General features: G+C 39.1%; 1 protein-coding gene across 1 annotated transcript; it reads right to left on the minus strand.

Annotated features, from left to right (window-relative positions):
• Nucleotides 1–18,298: 18,298 nt before the first annotated feature.
• Nucleotides 18,299–18,670, minus strand: LOC138890323 (uncharacterized). Its single transcript, XM_070173699.1, has one exon. The coding sequence runs from the start codon at nucleotides 18,668–18,670 to the stop codon at nucleotides 18,299–18,301; it is 372 nt and encodes a 123-aa protein (XP_070029800.1).
• Nucleotides 18,671–19,274: the final 604 nt, after the last annotated feature.

Consider the following 19,274-nt stretch of genomic DNA (forward strand, 5'->3'; position numbering starts at 1 on the left):
AATGGGCTCGATTAATAGAGTAGTACACTACGGGCAATCCTATAGTGCATGTGTATGGCATGTGAATGTTCTTTTTGAGAGTGAGAGAATCTTGTCTAAGTTCCTAATTGTTCTTAATATTATTATTGGTGGAACTACTCTCTTGTGTGATGTGAGGGTATGCGATTCACGAAGGAAAGGTAAGTCTTGACCTCTGTATAGATTAATTTGAGTAAGTGTGAATATTGCACGACACGTGAGAGTCGACTTTTGAGGCAAAAATTGTCCACTACTAGACGTAACTTTGGTGATTGGTTCTTGGTGTGATACATTAGGGGAAAAGCTTAGTGAAGGAACCTTTATAGAGTGTGGTGGATTGCTCGAGGACTAGCAATAGTTTAAGTGTGGGGTATTGATAATAGGCTAGATTCATGTAATTTGGCGACTGTTTATGCCCAACTTGACTATGCTTCACTGTTATAAGATAGTTAAAGGACGATAAATTGGCTCTAATTGTGAGTTTCATGTTTTGCAGGAGCGAGTGACGCTTATGAGAACTTAGGACAGTGTTTGGAGCTAAATTAAAGTAAGGGAAGCCCCTTGGAGCTGAGTAAGTGTGAAAGAAGAGAGAAAAGAAGAGCTAAAATGATGACCCAGCTTAGCGCGCCCTTAGCGTGACCGCGCTAGTCCAGAAACTCGAGACAAAATACTATGCAATATGCGCGGCCATTAGCGCGGGCACGAGCACGGCCGCGCTAGTCCAACTCGGAGCACATAATTTCAAGGGTAAACTTGGAAGTTCAGGGGTAATTCCACTTAACCTATAAGAGGTCTAGCTCACCCAAAGAGACATTATCAAGGTTTTTACAACTTAGTTGAAGGCAAGGAGAAGCAAGAGGCAAAGAGGATAATTTGACATCGAGTTCTTCCTTTCTTCCTTTTGTATTTACCATTTATGATGAATTTTGCTGTTGTTAGTATGAATACGATTATGAGTAGCTAAATATTTAGTCTAGGGTTTTGATGGAACTTGTTGAAGGATGAACTTTGTGTTATGTTAATTTAGTTTGCCCGGTTTAATCTCTATTTGTTCAACTACGTTCTTATTATAGTTAATTGATAGGATCCTCAGTTAGCTGTGCCTATTTAGTATGTATTACTCGAGAGAGAGTGCATATTTAGGTAATTGTTGAACAACACCACTCCCAAAGTATATGAGGAATCAATAACCGAGGGTTTAAAGGTGGGATTAGGGATAAGAAAACCTTGGGTGTGATCTAAAGTGAGCCGTAATAAAAGTTAGCTAGCGTAACTCGGGAGAGTGTGTCTAGTAAATTGTCGTAATTACTTGGGAGAGATTTACGGTAGTAAGATTAATCATGATCGATAGAGACGATTAGGCAATTCTATGCGAAACATAACAGGAAGGGATTCCATCAATAGGGGAAATCACAATCTTAGATCCTTCTTTTATTTATTTACAACTCAATCATAGTTAGCTTTTAGTTTACTTAACGTTATTCAGTTATAGTTAGTAAAAACATCTCCAATTGTTATTCAAAATATCTGGGAAGTTGATTACGAAGAATTTAGTGAGTCTAACAAGAGTAATTGGTAGGTTAATTCCCTGTGGATTCGACTCTGGGCTAAATACTGAGATTATATTTGTAACGGTCGCTTGTCCTTTTTATAAGTCATAGTTGGGTGTGATCATGGAACTGGCTGCTCGTGAGGGTAATAAGGACTACGACATGGTGGTGACCAATCATTATATTCTTGCTAGGTGTATGGATATCCTAGCCCAAAAGTTATGCCGTGATGTTTCAACTGTATCGGTTTGGTAATGTCCTGGAGTTTCTTCCCAAGCCCTTTGCCGGGTTCATACCCAGACCCTGCCAGTATGCTTTTTATTTTGTTACTTCACCATTTGTATTTCTCAATTGTGTTGACATCTTCAATGTGATGATAAGTCTCTCCACCCAATCTTCTTCTATTATCAGCAACCGGAACATTTTAACTGGTGTAAATGGGGTTGATTCCATCCCCGTGAATGATTACCTCTTGATGGTTCCATTCAAATTTCACGGCCTGGTGTAGTGTAAAAGCCACAGCCCCAACAGAATGTATCCAAGGTCGTCCCAATAGAAGATTGTATGTAGTTGATATGTCTAGTACATGGAACTCAACATCAAACCAAGTTGGTCCCATCTGCAGACAAAGGTTAATCTCTCCAATCGTGGCCCTTTAAGATCCATCAAATGCATTCACGTTCATACTCCCTGCTTGTATCTCATGGAAATCTTTGCCGAACCTTTTTAGAGTAATCAATGGACAAATGTTGAGCTTTAACCCCATCTATTAAGACCCTGGCGATGAATTTGTCCTCGAACTGTACTATGATATGTAATGCCCTATTGTGACTTAATCCTTCAGGTGGTAGTTCATCTTAGTAGAAAGTGATCTTGTGACTTTCCAATACTTACCCTACCATGTTGGCCATCTCTCCACTGATGATATTCTTGGGCACGCAAGCTTCATTCATCACCTTCATCAGAGCACTCCTATGCACCTCCAAATTTTGCAATAATGACGGGATGGATATCTGGGCGGGAGTCTTGTTCAAATGATCGACGACAGAGTATTCTCTTACCTGTACTTTCCTCCAAAGATCATCTGATCCAGTTTTAATGACAGGTTGTTTGGTAGCAGCCTCCTTGCTTGATCCTCCCAAATTTTTGGGTGTATAGTGTCACACCTCCTTTTTCCTACCCCCGGAAGGGTATAAAGGAGTTTTTTTCAATTTAAGTGACAATCGAAACGGGATGGTTTTATTTAAAATTCAGAGTTGCAACTTGGAATAGTTTATGGTGTCCCAAGTCACCGGTTTTAAATCCCGAATCGAGGAAAGATTGACTCTGTTCTATAGTCCGCGAACACAGAAATCCGGGTAAGGAATTCTGTTAACCCGGGAGAAGGTTTTAGGCATTCCCGAGTTCCGTGGTTCTAACACGGTCACTCAACTGTTGTTATTGGACTAATATCTGATTTTGATACATGTTTTAGCCTATGGCATATTTTAACTTGTTAGCCGCTTTTAATTATTTTTAGGAAGATTCAACGTTATTTAAAATATGTCTGGAACCGCGCCACATGAAATGCACCTACGGTCTATGACACATTTTATTTAACTTTGTTGAGATTTAGATTTGGGTCACATGAAATGCACATCCGAGTTTAAGGAGATTAATTTAAATTACGCGCCTAAAGCAACTACGCACTTTCAAGTTTGCGAGGGCCATGGAAAATTCAACTAAATGGCACGCCTTGATTTCTAAAGGATTAAAATTAATTAAATGAGGGTCATGTGTTATCTAATTTTGTTTATGGCACACCTCAAGTTTAAATTCAAAAAGGACTGCTTAATTAACTAAAAGACTAAGGGAATCTGCATTTTTATTTCAAAAGCTAATGTTCACTATACTTAATACTTAATGGGCTGACATTAAATGGAAACCGATCGTTTGGTTGTTTGGGGAGGTTAAGGCCAGCAACAGGCCTTATAGCCTCAAACAGGCCAGACCCAGTTGGATAAGCAATACGTGAGAGGCTCAGGAGTATGCCAAGGGAGACGACAACATGGAAGAATAGGCCCAAAAGGCCCATTTTAACATACTGCCTGTTGTATGCTCATGTTAAACCCCAAAATTGACAACATGAAAGGGATGGCATCAACCATAAACATCTAAGACTAACATGATTTAAATAACTTGCTACAATTAAACAAGACATGAAAGCTGAATTTGAATTTCTTTATTAAATATACTGACCCTCCCATTGATAAAACACCTCATGAATACATTAAACGGATTGATTCCACCAAAACCCAAACAAAATTTACCAAACCATTTAAACCTAAAACTGTAGAACAGAGCACTACATGCTCAAGGAGATATACAGGTCATATGCATTTCCAAATCAAAGCTATTATTTATTCACATTGAACCTTTATACTTAAGGCATCTAATAGTAGAGTACTTTAAACATTTGAACTAAGTATCAAAGTGCAATATTAGCTCCCCTACTTGTCAGGCTATTAAAACTAATACTTAACAACAATACTATGAGAAGGACTCATAGGACTGTCCATTACTAGTTATAAAAAACCTCAGATCCAACCTCACAAAAGACATGCTATTCATCTAAATTAGTCCTTGCTGCAAATATCCAACCAGTCCACATACAGAAAGAGAATTTCGAACAATCTAAAACAGCAACAACCTAAATTAGAGTTCTGTCCAGATTTACAAATAATATTCAGGCTAAATCATGACAATGAAAAATGAACATAGTCAAAGAAACTAAAATAACATAGAATTACAAACATGGAATATCATTAAATAGACATCAAGGGTCTTGAATTGCATCTCGGTTACAAAGCTTCAAACTTTGCACTTCATAGGTTAAGGAGATCCAAAGAAATACCTGGTAAAATTTGAGCAAAAAAAAAGTGAGAAGCTCAACAACAGAAGAAGATGCACTTCAGCAGGTCAACAATAGCAAATTTAGCTTGCTTAAACCATTTCGAACCCAGAATGAGTCAAAATTACTTCAAACTTTAAAACACAAAGAATCACCCCAAAGCTTCAATCTAACAGTATTTTTGTGACTTGTTTCTGTATTTTTCCTTCTGCTTCTTCAAACGTTTTTAGCCGTTTCTGATTTCTAGAATCTATCCCCCTCGTTAGTGAAGAAACAATCCCTTTATAGGCAAGCCTTAGGGTAGCAGAAATGAGTTCAGTTTTGCCCTTAAATCTTTTTCCAATTTTTATTTTTGCTATTTAGTCCCTTAGTTTAAATTCAGCTTTTTTAGAACAGCCCCAAACCCACCTTCTAGGAAGCTTCCCCATTCAGTTTATTAAAAATTCCCTAGCCTAAAATCCCTGAATTAACCCTTAAACCTCTTGTTTTTACCCCTGAAACCAAACGGGTCAAATTGACCCAAGGGTTCAGCCCAAACTTGGGCTTGCAAGACCCTGTTTAATTCCCTTCTCCTTGAGCCCAAGCTTAAATCAGAAATCCAACGGAAGATTCAAGAAAGAGGGACAACTCGGATTTATTTGAACTCCCTGAACCAAAGGTTTTAAATGGCCCAAAACAAAAGGAAAATTCGAGCAAAAATTAAAACTAATGAATCAAAAAAAAAAACTGATAAAGATGATGATTAACATAAAAAACCTAAATTAACAAATGCATGAAGAGATGTTTTGAGAAAACAGAAACAAGAAGACAAGAAACAAAAGATAATGAGATGAGATATAGAAATGAAAAATGAAGAAAAGATAAACAAAAGAAAAAGGAAAAATACCTAAAAGATGGCTTGGACAGTGGTCAATGGACTAACTTCAAAATCCTTCAACTTTTGACCAAGTTTGAAATTAATCATGTGTTCCCGCCGGGGACACACAAATACGATCAAATTTGACCCTAAATATTCATTGACATGGCGATTTGGAAGTTTCTGAGATTTTAGGGCTTGGGGTCAGTCTTAAGATCGAAGATTCGGGAGCTTTTGAAAAGGTTTGGAGGAAACTAGTTAGGGATTTGAAGAGGGGAAGTCACGGGGGGTGTTGTGGTATAAATTTGGGGTTGGTTGGGGGTGGCGCCACCGGCTACAATAGTGGAGAACTCAAGGGCGGCGCTAGGTTTGGAGGAGTGATCTCTGAATAGAAGGGGGGATGAGAGAGATGAGTTAGAGGGGGGTAGGGGGCGTTTGGACAATTAAATAATAAAAAGAGACCTCAGTTCTGGACCGTTCGATCAAGTGAGATCGACGGTCCCAATTAAATGTAATTGAACGGGGTCGTTCGGTTACCTGAGTGGGGTAGACCAAGTTAAGGGACACGGGTTTGAGCCGGTTTCGACGGGTAATGGGCATAATTTGTTTGGGCCTGGGAAATTTAACGAATTTGGTCCAAAATCAGGCTTTTTTTTTTCATTTCTTTTCCTTTTCTTTTTCAAATTCAATTTTCCTTTGTTTGTTTTTTTTCTTAATTAATTTAAATCGTAAATTTACTCTTAAACTGAATTAATTTTCCAAATTAAACTAATTACCCAACATAATTTTTACAACAAATAATTAATTCACAAATTAAAAGAAACTACAAAATTTAAAGTTAAAAAGTTAAAAAACGCAAAATGAGTCATTTTTGTGATTTTTCATATTTTATAAAACAATTAATTACTAACTAGCATAACGACATAAAATTAAATCCTAAATGCAGATGCAATGTATTTTTTGTATTTTTTTTCATGGATTAAATAAACTAAACATGCCCAGACAAATGCAAACAATTAACAAAATGCTACAAAAATCTACGAAATCGCAAATAATGGAAAAAATTTATTTTCCTTGAATTTATGGGAATAATTCACATAGGACAAAAATCACATGCTCACATATAGATCCTTCGAGTTCTAGTCATTCCCTGTGCAGCACCAGATTCTTCCATCTTTGTTTTTCCCTTTCTCCTAGCTTCGGCAATGTAATCCCAAGGTATGGCGTCAGACTTAAAAGGAGGTGTGGTTTCTAGTGTCACCATGAAAGGTGTGGTCACTTCTACCTCAAATGGAACAGGTGTGGCTGCAGGTGGTGTTACTTTTACCTCAAATGGAACCGATGCAATTACCTCAACTGGCAGTTGTACCTGGACCACAATAGGATTGAGCGTGACTGCGGGCTTCTTAAGATCGTCACCCTTTTTTGATAAGTCCAATTGATCATTCGGGATCCCACTCCTCGTCAATTTCTATCACATTTATTCCTTCGCCCCTATGATCTAGAAGAGGATTGTTGTAGACGTTGGGTGTAGCTTCCTTCGCATGTATGACCTTATTATCAATCAATGTTTGGATCTTATCTTTCAATGTCCGACACTCGTCAATAATGTGGCCTTTCATAATGGAATGATATGCACAGGTTTTATTTAGGTTGACCCATTGAGATGAATTCTCCATTACCACAGCGAGAATGGGGGTGACATAACCAGCAGCCTTTAACCTTTCGTACAACTAGTCGATGGGTTCAGCAATGGCGATATACTGTCTGGGTGGTTTTGATCAAAATTAGGTTAGTTTTTTGATAGTTTTGATAGGTTGAAGGTAAATGATAGTATACTGGCTGAGTATTATAAGTGTGATAGGTGGTAGCGGGTTGAAAATATCTAAGAGGTGAGGTTTGGTACGTAGGTGGAGGTGTTTGGTATGTGAGTGGAGATTTTGGGCCTTGGGCCACCATTGCTGCTCCTACTTCTTTCTTCTTTGATATACCCCATAACTGTAATGATTTGTTTGTGGCCTGCAACACCTCAAAATTTGTCACCATCCCGCTTTTAGTACACTCTTCAATCCTTTCTCTGAGTTTGATAATATCAGAGAACTTATGATTCTCAATAACAATTAGCCTTTCATAATCCTGTGGGTCCTATGCCCTGACAAAGAACTTGTTCATCTGTTCCTCGTCTAATGCTGGTCTGACCTTGGCTACTTTTGACCTCCACCGAGTATCATACTCGCGTAAAGTCTCAATTGGCTTCTTCTTTAGGTTCTGGATATAGAAGACATCCGGTGCATTCTTCGTATTAAACCTGAACTGGTCTATAAAATCTGATGTCATGCTCACCCAATTGGCCTACTTCTTAGGATTCTGGTTTATGTACCAAGACAGGGCATCTCTGGTAAGACTTCTCATGAAGAGCTTCATTCTAATCCTTTCATCCTTCCGACCCCCATGAGCTTGTCACAATAAGTTCTCAGATGAACCTTGAGATCACCTGTTCCGTCAAACATTTCGAACACGGGAGGTTTGTAACCCACCGGCAATTCTACATCTGCTTGTATGCATAAATCCCCATAGTTCAGACCTTCTATCCCTTTACCTCCTTCAACACCTTGAACTCGACTTGTCAACTTCTTGAGATCCTCGGCCATGTTCTTGATGGGTAGGTCCTTCTCAGTGGATTCTGGTGTATAAGAGATTGTTTTAGTGGAGTGAGGTAGGGTTTCCACGTATATAGGGTTATTTTGGTGGTTGCTAGGGATTTGGGTGTAGTGGTGGTCGTTGGTCGAGTTTTGAGGATTGGGAATAGGTTGTGATGTGTTATGAGGAGTGTGATAGGTGGTCATTTGTGGGTACTAGATTGGTTGATGATGGTGTTGTGGAGGAGTTGGTACCGGTAGAGGATTCAGATTTTGAGGCGGTGTGGCGTATTGATGGGGTGCGGGAGGATTTTGTGGATGTTGGTTTGGCATATTTTTAGGAGGTGCTGGGTTTTGAGCATTTTGTTAGTTAACGTCTGGGACGTTTAGGGTGAGGGAGAGGTTTTCCAAGTTGTGGACCTGCTCAAGTTCTCCTTGTAACTCCAATATTTTCTGTTCTAATCATAGGACCAAATCATTCTGGGCCGGGGTACTCCGACCGTCTGAAGTTTCGATATTCTCAGCATTTTCTTTTTGGATACCACTCAAATCATCCATCTTAGCTTTTCCTTTTCTTTTCGTATTACTCGGAGGAGGAGGAGGTGGAGAGCCTTTAGATCCGGTGTAATATGCTGATGACGCCAGTATGTGTGAACCAACCTTAGGGGATGGGAATAACAATAGAAATAAAGAAACACAAAGGTAAACAAGTCAGTAAGGATTCTAAAAATGTTTGCAGTATTTAAACACATATTGCGGGAATGTGTTTTCGCATCCTAATTTGGGGAACCTCGTTGTGCCAGAGGTAGGCCTAGCGACAAATAGATTTAGAGAATTTCAGTATCAATAATTACCTCATTTCATTAATGTAAAAATAGATGAATCTAAAACGACACTAAATAAGATAAGTCACTAATGACACTTGGCCTTATTACATTTGAAAAAGTAAATAAACCTAATCTACTTGGTCCTAGAAGGACGTTCTCCAGGCTTGATGTTTTTGGCTTCTTCAATCAAATCCCCAGTTCACGCAGGTTCAACAATAATATGCCCTTGTGAAATGTCCTCCTTTTCTTCCTTCGGCGTTCTGGCAATCACTGACTCTATTCCTCATCTTTCCCTCCAATTCCATCAGACTATACTCCAGATATTCCAACCTTTCGCTTGATCTAACAACCATCTCCCTCCATTCATTAATTAGTTCCATATCGGTCTTGTGTCGCTCCAGATGCTCGGCCTCGGACTCGTGAACTCTTTTGCGCAGTTTGTTATATTTCACTTGTGCTTAGGCAACTTCATCTATGACTCTGTTTCCTTGACCAACCCTTGGATTGAGTATTCCTACTATGTTATCTTTTAACATGATGGGTAGAAGTACACATGACCGGTAAGATATCGATTTTGCTCAATGGTATCCTTTCCTACAATGATCTTCAAGTGCCACATATGCTAAGCTATACATTTGTATGGGACATGGTCATCCTAAAAATCCGCCCTGTAGTGACTCATTTTAGAAACTCGCGGTATGACCTACTTCCTGCCTGTCTGTCTCATAACCCTGATGGGAGCATAAGGGTATATGCCCCTTAACCCGATCAGTACCAAGTACAGAACATCCCTAGATCTAATGATGAATTCGTTGGTAAGGAACCATTCGAACATCCATTAAACTTGATCCTCGGTCAAATTGCTGAAAAACTGTGCCCATCCTATAGCATTTTCAGGTTGACCAAACCTGTCTGGGATATAGGTCATTCTCTTAGGATGATGGAAAGCTATGTGATCATTCCACGGCCTTCATGGAAGCTCTTGACGGTATTGACCTCTTTGGAGATGCTTTAACAACCAAAATTGTAGCAGCAAATTACAACCTTCAAAGTATTTGTACCCCTTCTGACCGCCCTTTAGGGCTTGGTATATGTCTGCTATGATCATAGAGACAATGGTATATGTCTACCCCTCGATCCCATCTATCAAGGTTTTAGTTCCCATGGCCAGTTTGGTGTGGATTCTATCCCCTTGGATCGGGAACACTATCATACCTAAGAAGTAGACAATGAACACAAAACCCTGTGTGAATCCAACCCAAGGAAGTGATGGAGAATTCATCATGAAAAATACGATAAGATCTGTTGAGGCCGTATCGTTCATAGAAGAAGTCAAAGGGTATGTAAGACTTCTTCAAGCACTGCAAGTCCTCATTCTTTCTCAGACCCATCATCTTCAGAAACCCCCTAGGAGTGCGATTTTCTGGCACCGATAAACCAGGACTATCCCAAGGTAGCCCAGCGAATCCCCCTATTTCATCCAAGAGAGGGGTCATTTCTATATTTTCAAAGCCAAACACGGCTCATTCTTTGTCCCAGAATATTGTGTGAGCTTCGATCAATATGTTATTCGGTTGGAGGTCCAATAGAGAAGGCAAACTTCCCAGGACCCTTTTAATATGATTTTTATCACTTGATGGAAGATCCTCCCACCAATCTAGCAATAGTGGTGGTATGTTACGGACCATGCAAAACCTGGGGATTTCGTGCCTCATTTTCTACAAAACAAATATGGTTAGGCCCTTTCCCCATCCAGATTCGACTATTTATACATCAATTATTAGCATATTGGCACTTATTTCTCCAAAATTAATGCACAAAATCGTGGTTGCGTCCGTTGGGATTATGAAAATTCCGGTGGACTTTTAGACGAGGCTTGTATTAAATGGTTATTATGTGGACAACATATTAACCCGGATAGATTTGACCATGATATATGTACAATTAATCAGAATAAGGTTTCCATAGAGGTCTAGACCGGTACCCTCAAGTGGACAACTTGAGAGGGAAAGGCACGGAACCGTCGACTGCATCACTGATCGACTAGTTTTATCGCAAATAAGCCTTTCCGAATTTAAAGGGTGTATATATAGGAAGGGCGCAAACACTCATCAAGCGTTGCTATAGGATTGATTGTGCACGAGTGGAATATGATGTTGAGTATGATTTATGCAACAATAAATAGCATGTTGTCACGTATTTGCACGTTAAAAATGATAAATGCGGTATTTAATAATTGAAAGACGTTTAAGAAAGAAAATAAGGAGACAAGTCAGTTTCTGTAATAAAGGAAATCATAAATACTTGAAAATAGGAAATTAAATCTAAATAAAGGGGAAAGGTAAAGGGTGTGCACGTATTAACAGAATAAAGCATACTTAAGACTAATTCACAAAAAGCAAGTTTGTTATGGTAAGAGCCTAATTATACCAGTAGAGTCGCCATGTTATCGCGCCCCCTATTTCCTCGCGGAGTCCGGGTTTCGACATTTTGGGACAACTCCTTTCCTTTTGGAATTGAGTAAGAGATTTGAAGAGTCGCCACCTAACGGATTAAGGTGCGTTAGGGCACCTAAAGCAAATAACTCATGAAACCAGTTTACATCACCAGAGATTGGGTAAGGGCTTGAAATTACCTTGAGGGGAAGGTGTTAGGTACCCCTTGAGGTCCACAATGGTGGGTCCAGGCCAAACTCAATTAAGCAAATTAGTCTTAAAGGAAAGTTGAACAATTTAAAAGATAATTACTTTAAAACAAGAATTAAAGGGAAGGTGTTAGGCACTTCTCAAAATCCAGTAGTGTGGTTCCCGGCTAGACAATTATTGTGAATTTGGAGTGCAATTAACATAGAAGAAAATAAGGCTCAAATAAGAGGAAATTTCAGTACATAATGGTTTGAAAGTAAACAAAATTTGAAAGAACAATTAGAAAAGCTGATTTTTTTAAATAAGGAGTTAAAAATGCTGAAAGAAATAAAGAACAAAGGAAATGGGTCCTAGGTTTATTAAAAATATGGATCATCCCACACAATGTCGGGTAATCACTCCTCAATGAGGGGCTACACGTGACATTATCGCGTGGTCATCATATCCATATCTACCCTTCCCACCCCGTTAAGGTATTTAAAGCGCGAATTGGTCTCGATTACTTATTGCATGCTATTACCCGTCCCACTCCTATCAGTCCCGGAGGCACTTAGGGCTATTAATCCTAAAGGAAGGGATATTAGGCATATTTGAGGTTTCAAAAGGTAAAAACTCTAAGGCGACATACAAAAACACATATTGCACATTATGGGGAAAAGCATATAAACAAACAAAGGCTCAAGTATACCTCCTTGAACAAAAAGCATATAATTAGCACGACTTTCACATACTTTTTAGGTCTGATTGAAAATACTAAAGATGAGGGAGATGATATTGTCGAGGCAGTTTTTGTTTATTACATAACTCAGATAAGAAGTCCGAATCAGGCCTGCTTGCTGGTTGTAGCAATTAACAGAAGCAGATTCAGTTTAAAGATATTACCCTAAGGCTTGACTAAGTGTTTAGACGGGGTCCTATGGGCATGCTTGCTATGGGCATGAGACAGTAGAAACTTGAAATAAATTATCTGAAATCCTATGGGCATGCTTGCTAGACCTTGTTGAGCGAGGGAATTAGACTGTCACAGAGATGTAGAATTAAACCAAATTGATTACAGGTTTTGCAGATTACTAATTTTATATCTAACATTGAGTGAAGCGAATCAGATTCATTTAGAAACTCTTATATGCATGCTTTCTACACGTTGCTGATTTTGAACTCTTATAGACGTGGTATCTAAATGCAGAAACTCGTATTAAACCTTATAGACATGGTATCCAAATGCAAAAACTTGTATTAAACCTTATAGACATGGTATCTAAATGCGGTTTGAATTATGCAGAATTAAAAGTACCCTATAGGCAGGTTTTCTACATGAAGTTGAATATGCAGAGTTAAAACAGTCCTATGGGCATGATTTCTATACGGAGTTGAGTATGCAGAAATTAAAACATTCCTATAGGCAGGGTTTCTAAATATGATTGAATATGCAAAATTAAATAGTCCTATAGGCATGGTTTCTACTCCTTGCATGCATAATTACCTGCCCTTTTCACTAGCCAACCCTAAATGTCCATTACAACTTATTACAAATCAGAATGAATAAAATTACATCAGAAAAATATGACAAAAAATACAACCAGAGGAACCTTAATTCTTGACTTCCTTTCTGAGTTATGAGATAGACCAACTCAAAGACCATTGATCCAAAGCCTTTCTCCAATTTGAGTGTGTCAGAGTTCACTAAAAGCCTCAATGGGACTTTGGCCAGTGCTTACACCCAAATTGTATCACCAGAATGGGACAAGTGCAGTGTGGAAGGTCCAGGCCTCAAGTGTCCAAGTTCAGAGGGAGGTCAATGGGTCCAAGGCAAGGCTCAAAACAGGGGGCAGAACTTAAGTCTAGGAGAGAGTGCAAGTGATGAAACAGAATTTTGAGGGGATAAAGAAGAGGGAAACAACCACAAACAAGTTGATAGTTTCATACAAAAGGGGTTCAGGGGGGTTGGGGAGTTGCAAAGAGCCTATGCTTAGGCAATGATAAGCTTTGGGCATGCACAACAATAGAGGATGCTGGCATGCCTATAGGCCTACCAGAACACACAATAGCAGAGAAACATAGAGGTTAGGATCCCAGGGATCAAGCTTGAGTCATGGGCAGTAATATTCGTACTGTCATGCCTAAAAAAACCATAGCATCAAACACACTGGGGTGGGAGTTTGGGATTCATAATAGATTCAGAACAAGTAGAAGGAAATTATAGCATGCTAAAATAAGTACTGAACTAAACACAAGAAGTAGACAGACAAGAAGGCAAAAGTATTAAGTAAACACATTGTTGTGATGCTGGAATTTTAATCAGAACATACCAGTTCAAAGAAGCGAAAATACAGTAAAAGCAAGTAGCAAGACTTTGAAAAAAGCTCTGGCTTTCAGCAAGCTGAATAGGTCACAGTAGTAGTAAAGCAAGAGAGAATGTTTTGAATGTAAGAGATTTTAGAACTGAATGTGTTCGTGTCTCTATGTTAATGAAAGAACAAGGATTTATAGTTTGAAAACAGGTGGAAAATAAGGCAAGAATCATAGTTTAGCAATAATTATGGAACTATGTACTAATTAGAATCAAAACAGTATAAGGACTTCCTTTAATTAAGGAGTTAAAATCAAACGGTAATGGGCAGAAAACATTTCAATAAAAAATCAAGTAAGCATCATGTGCAGAGTAGACAATTAGGGGTAAGTGCATAGAGATTCAATTAAGGAAACAACTAATGAAGAATTAGTAGAAAATACTCGGTTAACCAAATAAGGTAAGAAACACAATAGATTTGCAAAATATGGAGACAATCAGCTCACAGTAAATCAGGGAGTCAAGGATTTGAAATTACTAATTTAAGGAGAATCACACGGGTTCCCAAGAATAAGCAAATAAACCAAGTTAAAAATAGGAGAATCGAGAGTCTAAGGAAAGTTTTCAAATCAAAACAAGGAGCTCAGAATCAATCAAAGGGAGGACCATGAGTCCTATTTTAGCATATAAATAGAATGCACAAAACATTAGGCATGTGAGGTTAAACTATGGCAAAGAGAAGCAGCATGCAATAATAACTACAAAGTCAGTAGACAGTGAAACATGGTAGTCACATAGGTCAACTCAGTGATAGAGAAAAGAGGGTATTAGAAGCATGCAAAGGGTCAAGTAGAAATACCTTTCTGAAAAATATAGTCGAGTTTCAACAATAGCAGGAAATCAAAATCACATAAAGAAACAGAAGTTGAAACAAAAGATTTTAAATCCAGTTGAGCTACAGACGAAGCAACTTCAGAAGCTCGAACAGGTCCAAAGAAATTATGGTTTTGAAACCAATTAAAATATGGTGAACAAGTAAATCACATAGCAAATAGTCTCAGGACTCGAATGAACCCAAAGCTTTAGGGTTTTCCACATCAGTCGAGTCTAGAGATAAAAAAATCGAGTAAATCAGACAAATACTAACAAAAATAGGTTCAAAAATCTCAAAAGGGTTAAGTCCCTTAACATGCACACTCAAGTAAAGGAACGACATAAGGAAACACAGTAAAACATGTTAAAAAATCGGAGAAAGCTTCAAAATAACTTAACAGAAACCCAAATTGGAAAAGATAAGGGTTCTTGAAGGTAGAGTTTTGAAAGAAACCTTGAGAAAACATTTAGAAGTTCAAAGCAAACACAGATCTAAAATAGATCTAAAAGAAATTAGAAGAACCTTAAAGGTTAGGGTTTCAGAAGAACCCCAGATGGTGAGAAAGGCTTGGAAAATCATCGATCTAAGCAGGAGAAGTCAAGACTCAGGCTCGAATAGTCATGGCTGGCCGGAGCAAAGTCAAAGACAACCGGAGACAGCCATAGAACTGAAATCCACCAAGGTCGGGACCAAACTTTTCCAAGATCTAGCCTTGAAACCATGACAATCAGGCATGTAGAAGCCAAAAGGAGGTAGATACAGGTCTCCAATAGCTTTGGAAGCCATTGATTTGGGCGGTTTTAGGGTGGAAGCTGAGGGAGGCGGCTAGGGTTTGAGAGGGGTTTAAGAGAGAATTGGGAGAAGGGGGAATTCAAAGGCGGCTGCAGGTGAAAATGATTAGGGTTCGGGGGTAGTTGGGAATAAAAAAGGAAAGAGCTGTTGTGAGCCGTTGATCTAGGCGATCAACGGCTGGGATTAAAAGGGAATCCGAGCATATCGGTTTGAACGGGGTTTGGGTAAAGGTAATTGGGTCTCAGATTGGGTTCAAATAAGGCTAAAATTGAAATAAAATGAGGCTAACATTTAAATAGCCACTTTTCCCTATTTGATTTATAAAAATAATAAAATAATTTCTGAAAATAAATTAAAGATACTAAAATGATTAATAGTACATAATTATCAAATTAAAAATATTGGACCTAATTTTTATATATATAAACGTAGTTAAATCTAAAAGAGGCTAATATTGCAATTATATGCAATTTAGCTTTTAAAATACGGAATAAATTTATAAAAATATTCAAAAATTATGTTAGATATATTTTAGTATAAGTATGGGAATCCAATAAATGAATTACCAAAATGATAATTTTGGGAATAATTATTGGGTTTCTCTTGATAAAATAAGGCAATAAATTGATTTTAAAATGTTTAAAAATTAAGGAAAAATATTAAAATATTTGGACATATTTATATATGCATACATGTGCTATTTTGAAAGTATTTTGCATATATTACAAATATATAGGGAAAAATTGGGTATCAACAACTGCCCCTCTTTACCCGGGAAAGATGAAAGAGTTGTCGGGTAAAGATATGATGGCCAATTTTGACCGAATAAAATGGTTCGAAGAGACTTAGGCCGTGCTCTGGCTTCTAAGCTGCCTTCATATCCTTGGTCTTACAGGAATCAGACCATATGTAGTTCAGGATCCGTTGGCGGAGTATGTCGATGGAGGCTTTCAAGAACGGATGCAGTATTTAGGACGGGGTGAATGGTTGAAGTCTGATAGGGCTGCGGGAACTGGAGCGGGATCGCTCCTACTGAGATGGACGTTGCTCGCAGTTTCACCTGCAAATAAGCAATACAAGCATATATGGTGCGTAATTTAAACATGATGCAATTTCCCGTCGGACCATGAATGTTGTCTTTGGATGATTAGGATGACGTCCTCAGACCATGATGTCCTGGGCCATGAAGTGTATAATAAAGGATTTGCATGCCATGAAATGATGCTATCGGGCTATGAGAATGATGCCTTCGAACCATGATGACTTTGAATAATGATATGCAAAAGATTAAAAAAGGGGGTCCTCAGGCCATGACATGGTATTCTCGGGCTATGAAAATGGTGCCTCCAAACAACGACGCCTTTGGACAATTTGGCGATCTTTCAGCCCATGAGATGCAGTAGGTGGCGATTTTTCAGCCCACAAAATGAATTAGTCAGCGATCTTTCATCCATGCAAACGTAAATAGGGTAGCGATCTTTTAGCCATGCAAACGTAATAAGGTGGCGATCTTTCAGCCATGCAAGTGTAAATAAGGCGGCGATCTTTCAGCCATGCAGATGCAAATGGAGGTAGAGCTTAACCTCGGAAGGCAGAATGGTAGCCTTATGCAATGCAGAAATGCAGATGGAGACAGGGCTTAGCCTTGGAAGGTAGAATGGTATCCATATGCAATGCGAAAATGCAGATGGAGGTAGAGCTTAACCTCGGAAGGCAGAATTTTAGCCTTATGCAATGCAAAAATGCAGATGGAGACAGGGCTTAGTCTCGGAAGGCAGAATGATATCCTTATGCAATGCGAAAATGCAGATGGAGGTAGAGCTTAACCTCGGAAGGCAGAATGGTAGACTTATGCAATGCAGAGATGCAGATGGAGACAGGGCTTAGTCTTGGAAGGCAGAATGGTAGCCTTATGCAATGCAGAAATGCAGATAGAGATAGAGTTTAGTCTCGGAAGGCAGAATGGTAGCCTTATGCAATGTAGAAATGCAGATGGAGGTAGAGCTTAACCTCGGAAGGCATAATGGTAGCCTTATACAATGCAGAAATGCAGATGGAGGTAGAGCTGGAAGGCAGAATAGTAGCCTTATGCAATGCAAAAATGTAGATGGAGACAGAGCTTAGTCTCGGAAGGCAGAATGGTAGCCTTATACAAGAAATAAAAGGGCAAATGGCGATAGAGCTTTCTTAGCTGATGGCGGATTGCGATATTATGACTGTTGGGGACATTGTGCCTATTGGGGACACCGTTGTGTGCGGATAACAGCTGTGAGTAAGTGCAACGGTTCTAAGAGTTGTATTGCTGGGCAATGCTTGTCTAGTGAGCGTACAGTATATTTGATGATTTGCAACTCAAGTGTGTGCACCCAAAGAAAAATCGTGAGTTTTGTAAAGGGGAGGTTAGTTCGTATCTCTGTTGGCTTTGCTTGACCTGCTCGGTTCTGATCTGGTGATATTGTATGTATCACTGGGGTAGTGTTGCTAAACAAGGCAATTTCGATAATAAACACGCATGACTTAGTAAAATACAACATAAATACATAATAAAAAATAGTTTTCTTTAGATGAACCGACGACTGCGACGTGGTTCAAGACATTGCAACCTTTCTTACTACGGAATTTTGAGAGTCCTCCTCAAAATTCTGCTCCAGTTTAATGGGTTGATGCTTCTGATTGTTGCCTGTGATGATTGGCTGAAATTACTTCAGAATTTTGAGGGTCCTCATCAAAATTCTGCCTCAGTTTCCAATTGCAGGGGAAATGAAAATTTTACTAAATTATGACAGAACCCATAGGGCTGCCTACGTATCCCCTCTTAAATGGGAATTAGGTCAGGCGTAGTTCAATTACATCATATAGGAAAGCATGAAAATTACACGTAGTAACGCTTGACCGCATCTAAATTAATTGGTTTTGGCTAGACTTCTACGTCCATTTCTGCAAGTATGAGGGCTCTCCCTGTTAGAACCCAGTGAACCATGTACGGACCTTGCCAGTTGGGAGAGAATTTCCCCTTGGCTTTATCTTTGTGTGGAAAGATTTTCATTAACACCTGCTGCCCCGGTATGAACTCTCTTGGCTTGACTCTTTTGTTGAAGGCTCTGAACATTCTGTTCTGATAAAGTTGACCATGGCAGAGTGCATTCACTCTTTTCCCATCTATAAGAGCCAGCTGCTCGTAGCAACTCTTCACCCATTCTGCATCGTCGAGCTCTACTTTCTGTATGATTCTTAAGGAAGGAATTTGCACTTCGACGGGAATGACGACTTCTGTTCCATAAACCAACATATAGGGGGTTGCCCCAGTTAATGTGCGGACTGTGGTGCGATACCCCAATAAAGCAAATGATAGCTTCTCGTGCCGCTGATTATGCTTCTCTATCATTTTCCTTAGTATCTTCTTGATGTTCTTATTGGCAGCTTCTACGGCCCCGTTCATCTGAGGTCTGTAGGATGTAGAATTCTTGTGTTTGATCTTGAAAGTTTCACACATAGCTTTCATCAAGTCACTGTTGAGATTGGAGCCATTATCGGTAATGATTGGTTTTGGAATCCCCAATCGACAAATGATGCGATCGCGGACAAAGTCTGCCACGACTTTCTTAGTTATCGCTCTGTAAGATGCTGCTTCGACCCATTTGGTGAAATAGTCGATTGCTACTAGGATAAACCTATGCCCGTTAGATGCGGCAGGTTCGATTGGTTCAATAACGTCCATTCCCCAGGCGGCGAACGACCATGGTGAGCTTGTTGCATTGAGTTCGTTTGGGGGTACCTTTATCATGTCTGCATGTATCTGGCAGCAGTGGCATTTTCGGACATACTGGATGCAGTACGTCTCCATAGTCATCCAAAAGTAACCAGCTCGGAATATCTTCTTTTCTAAGACGAAA

This window comes from Nicotiana sylvestris, chromosome 4 (assembly GCF_000393655.2).
Source record: "Nicotiana sylvestris chromosome 4, ASM39365v2, whole genome shotgun sequence".
NCBI classification, from domain to species: Eukaryota; Viridiplantae; Streptophyta; class Magnoliopsida; order Solanales; family Solanaceae; genus Nicotiana; species Nicotiana sylvestris.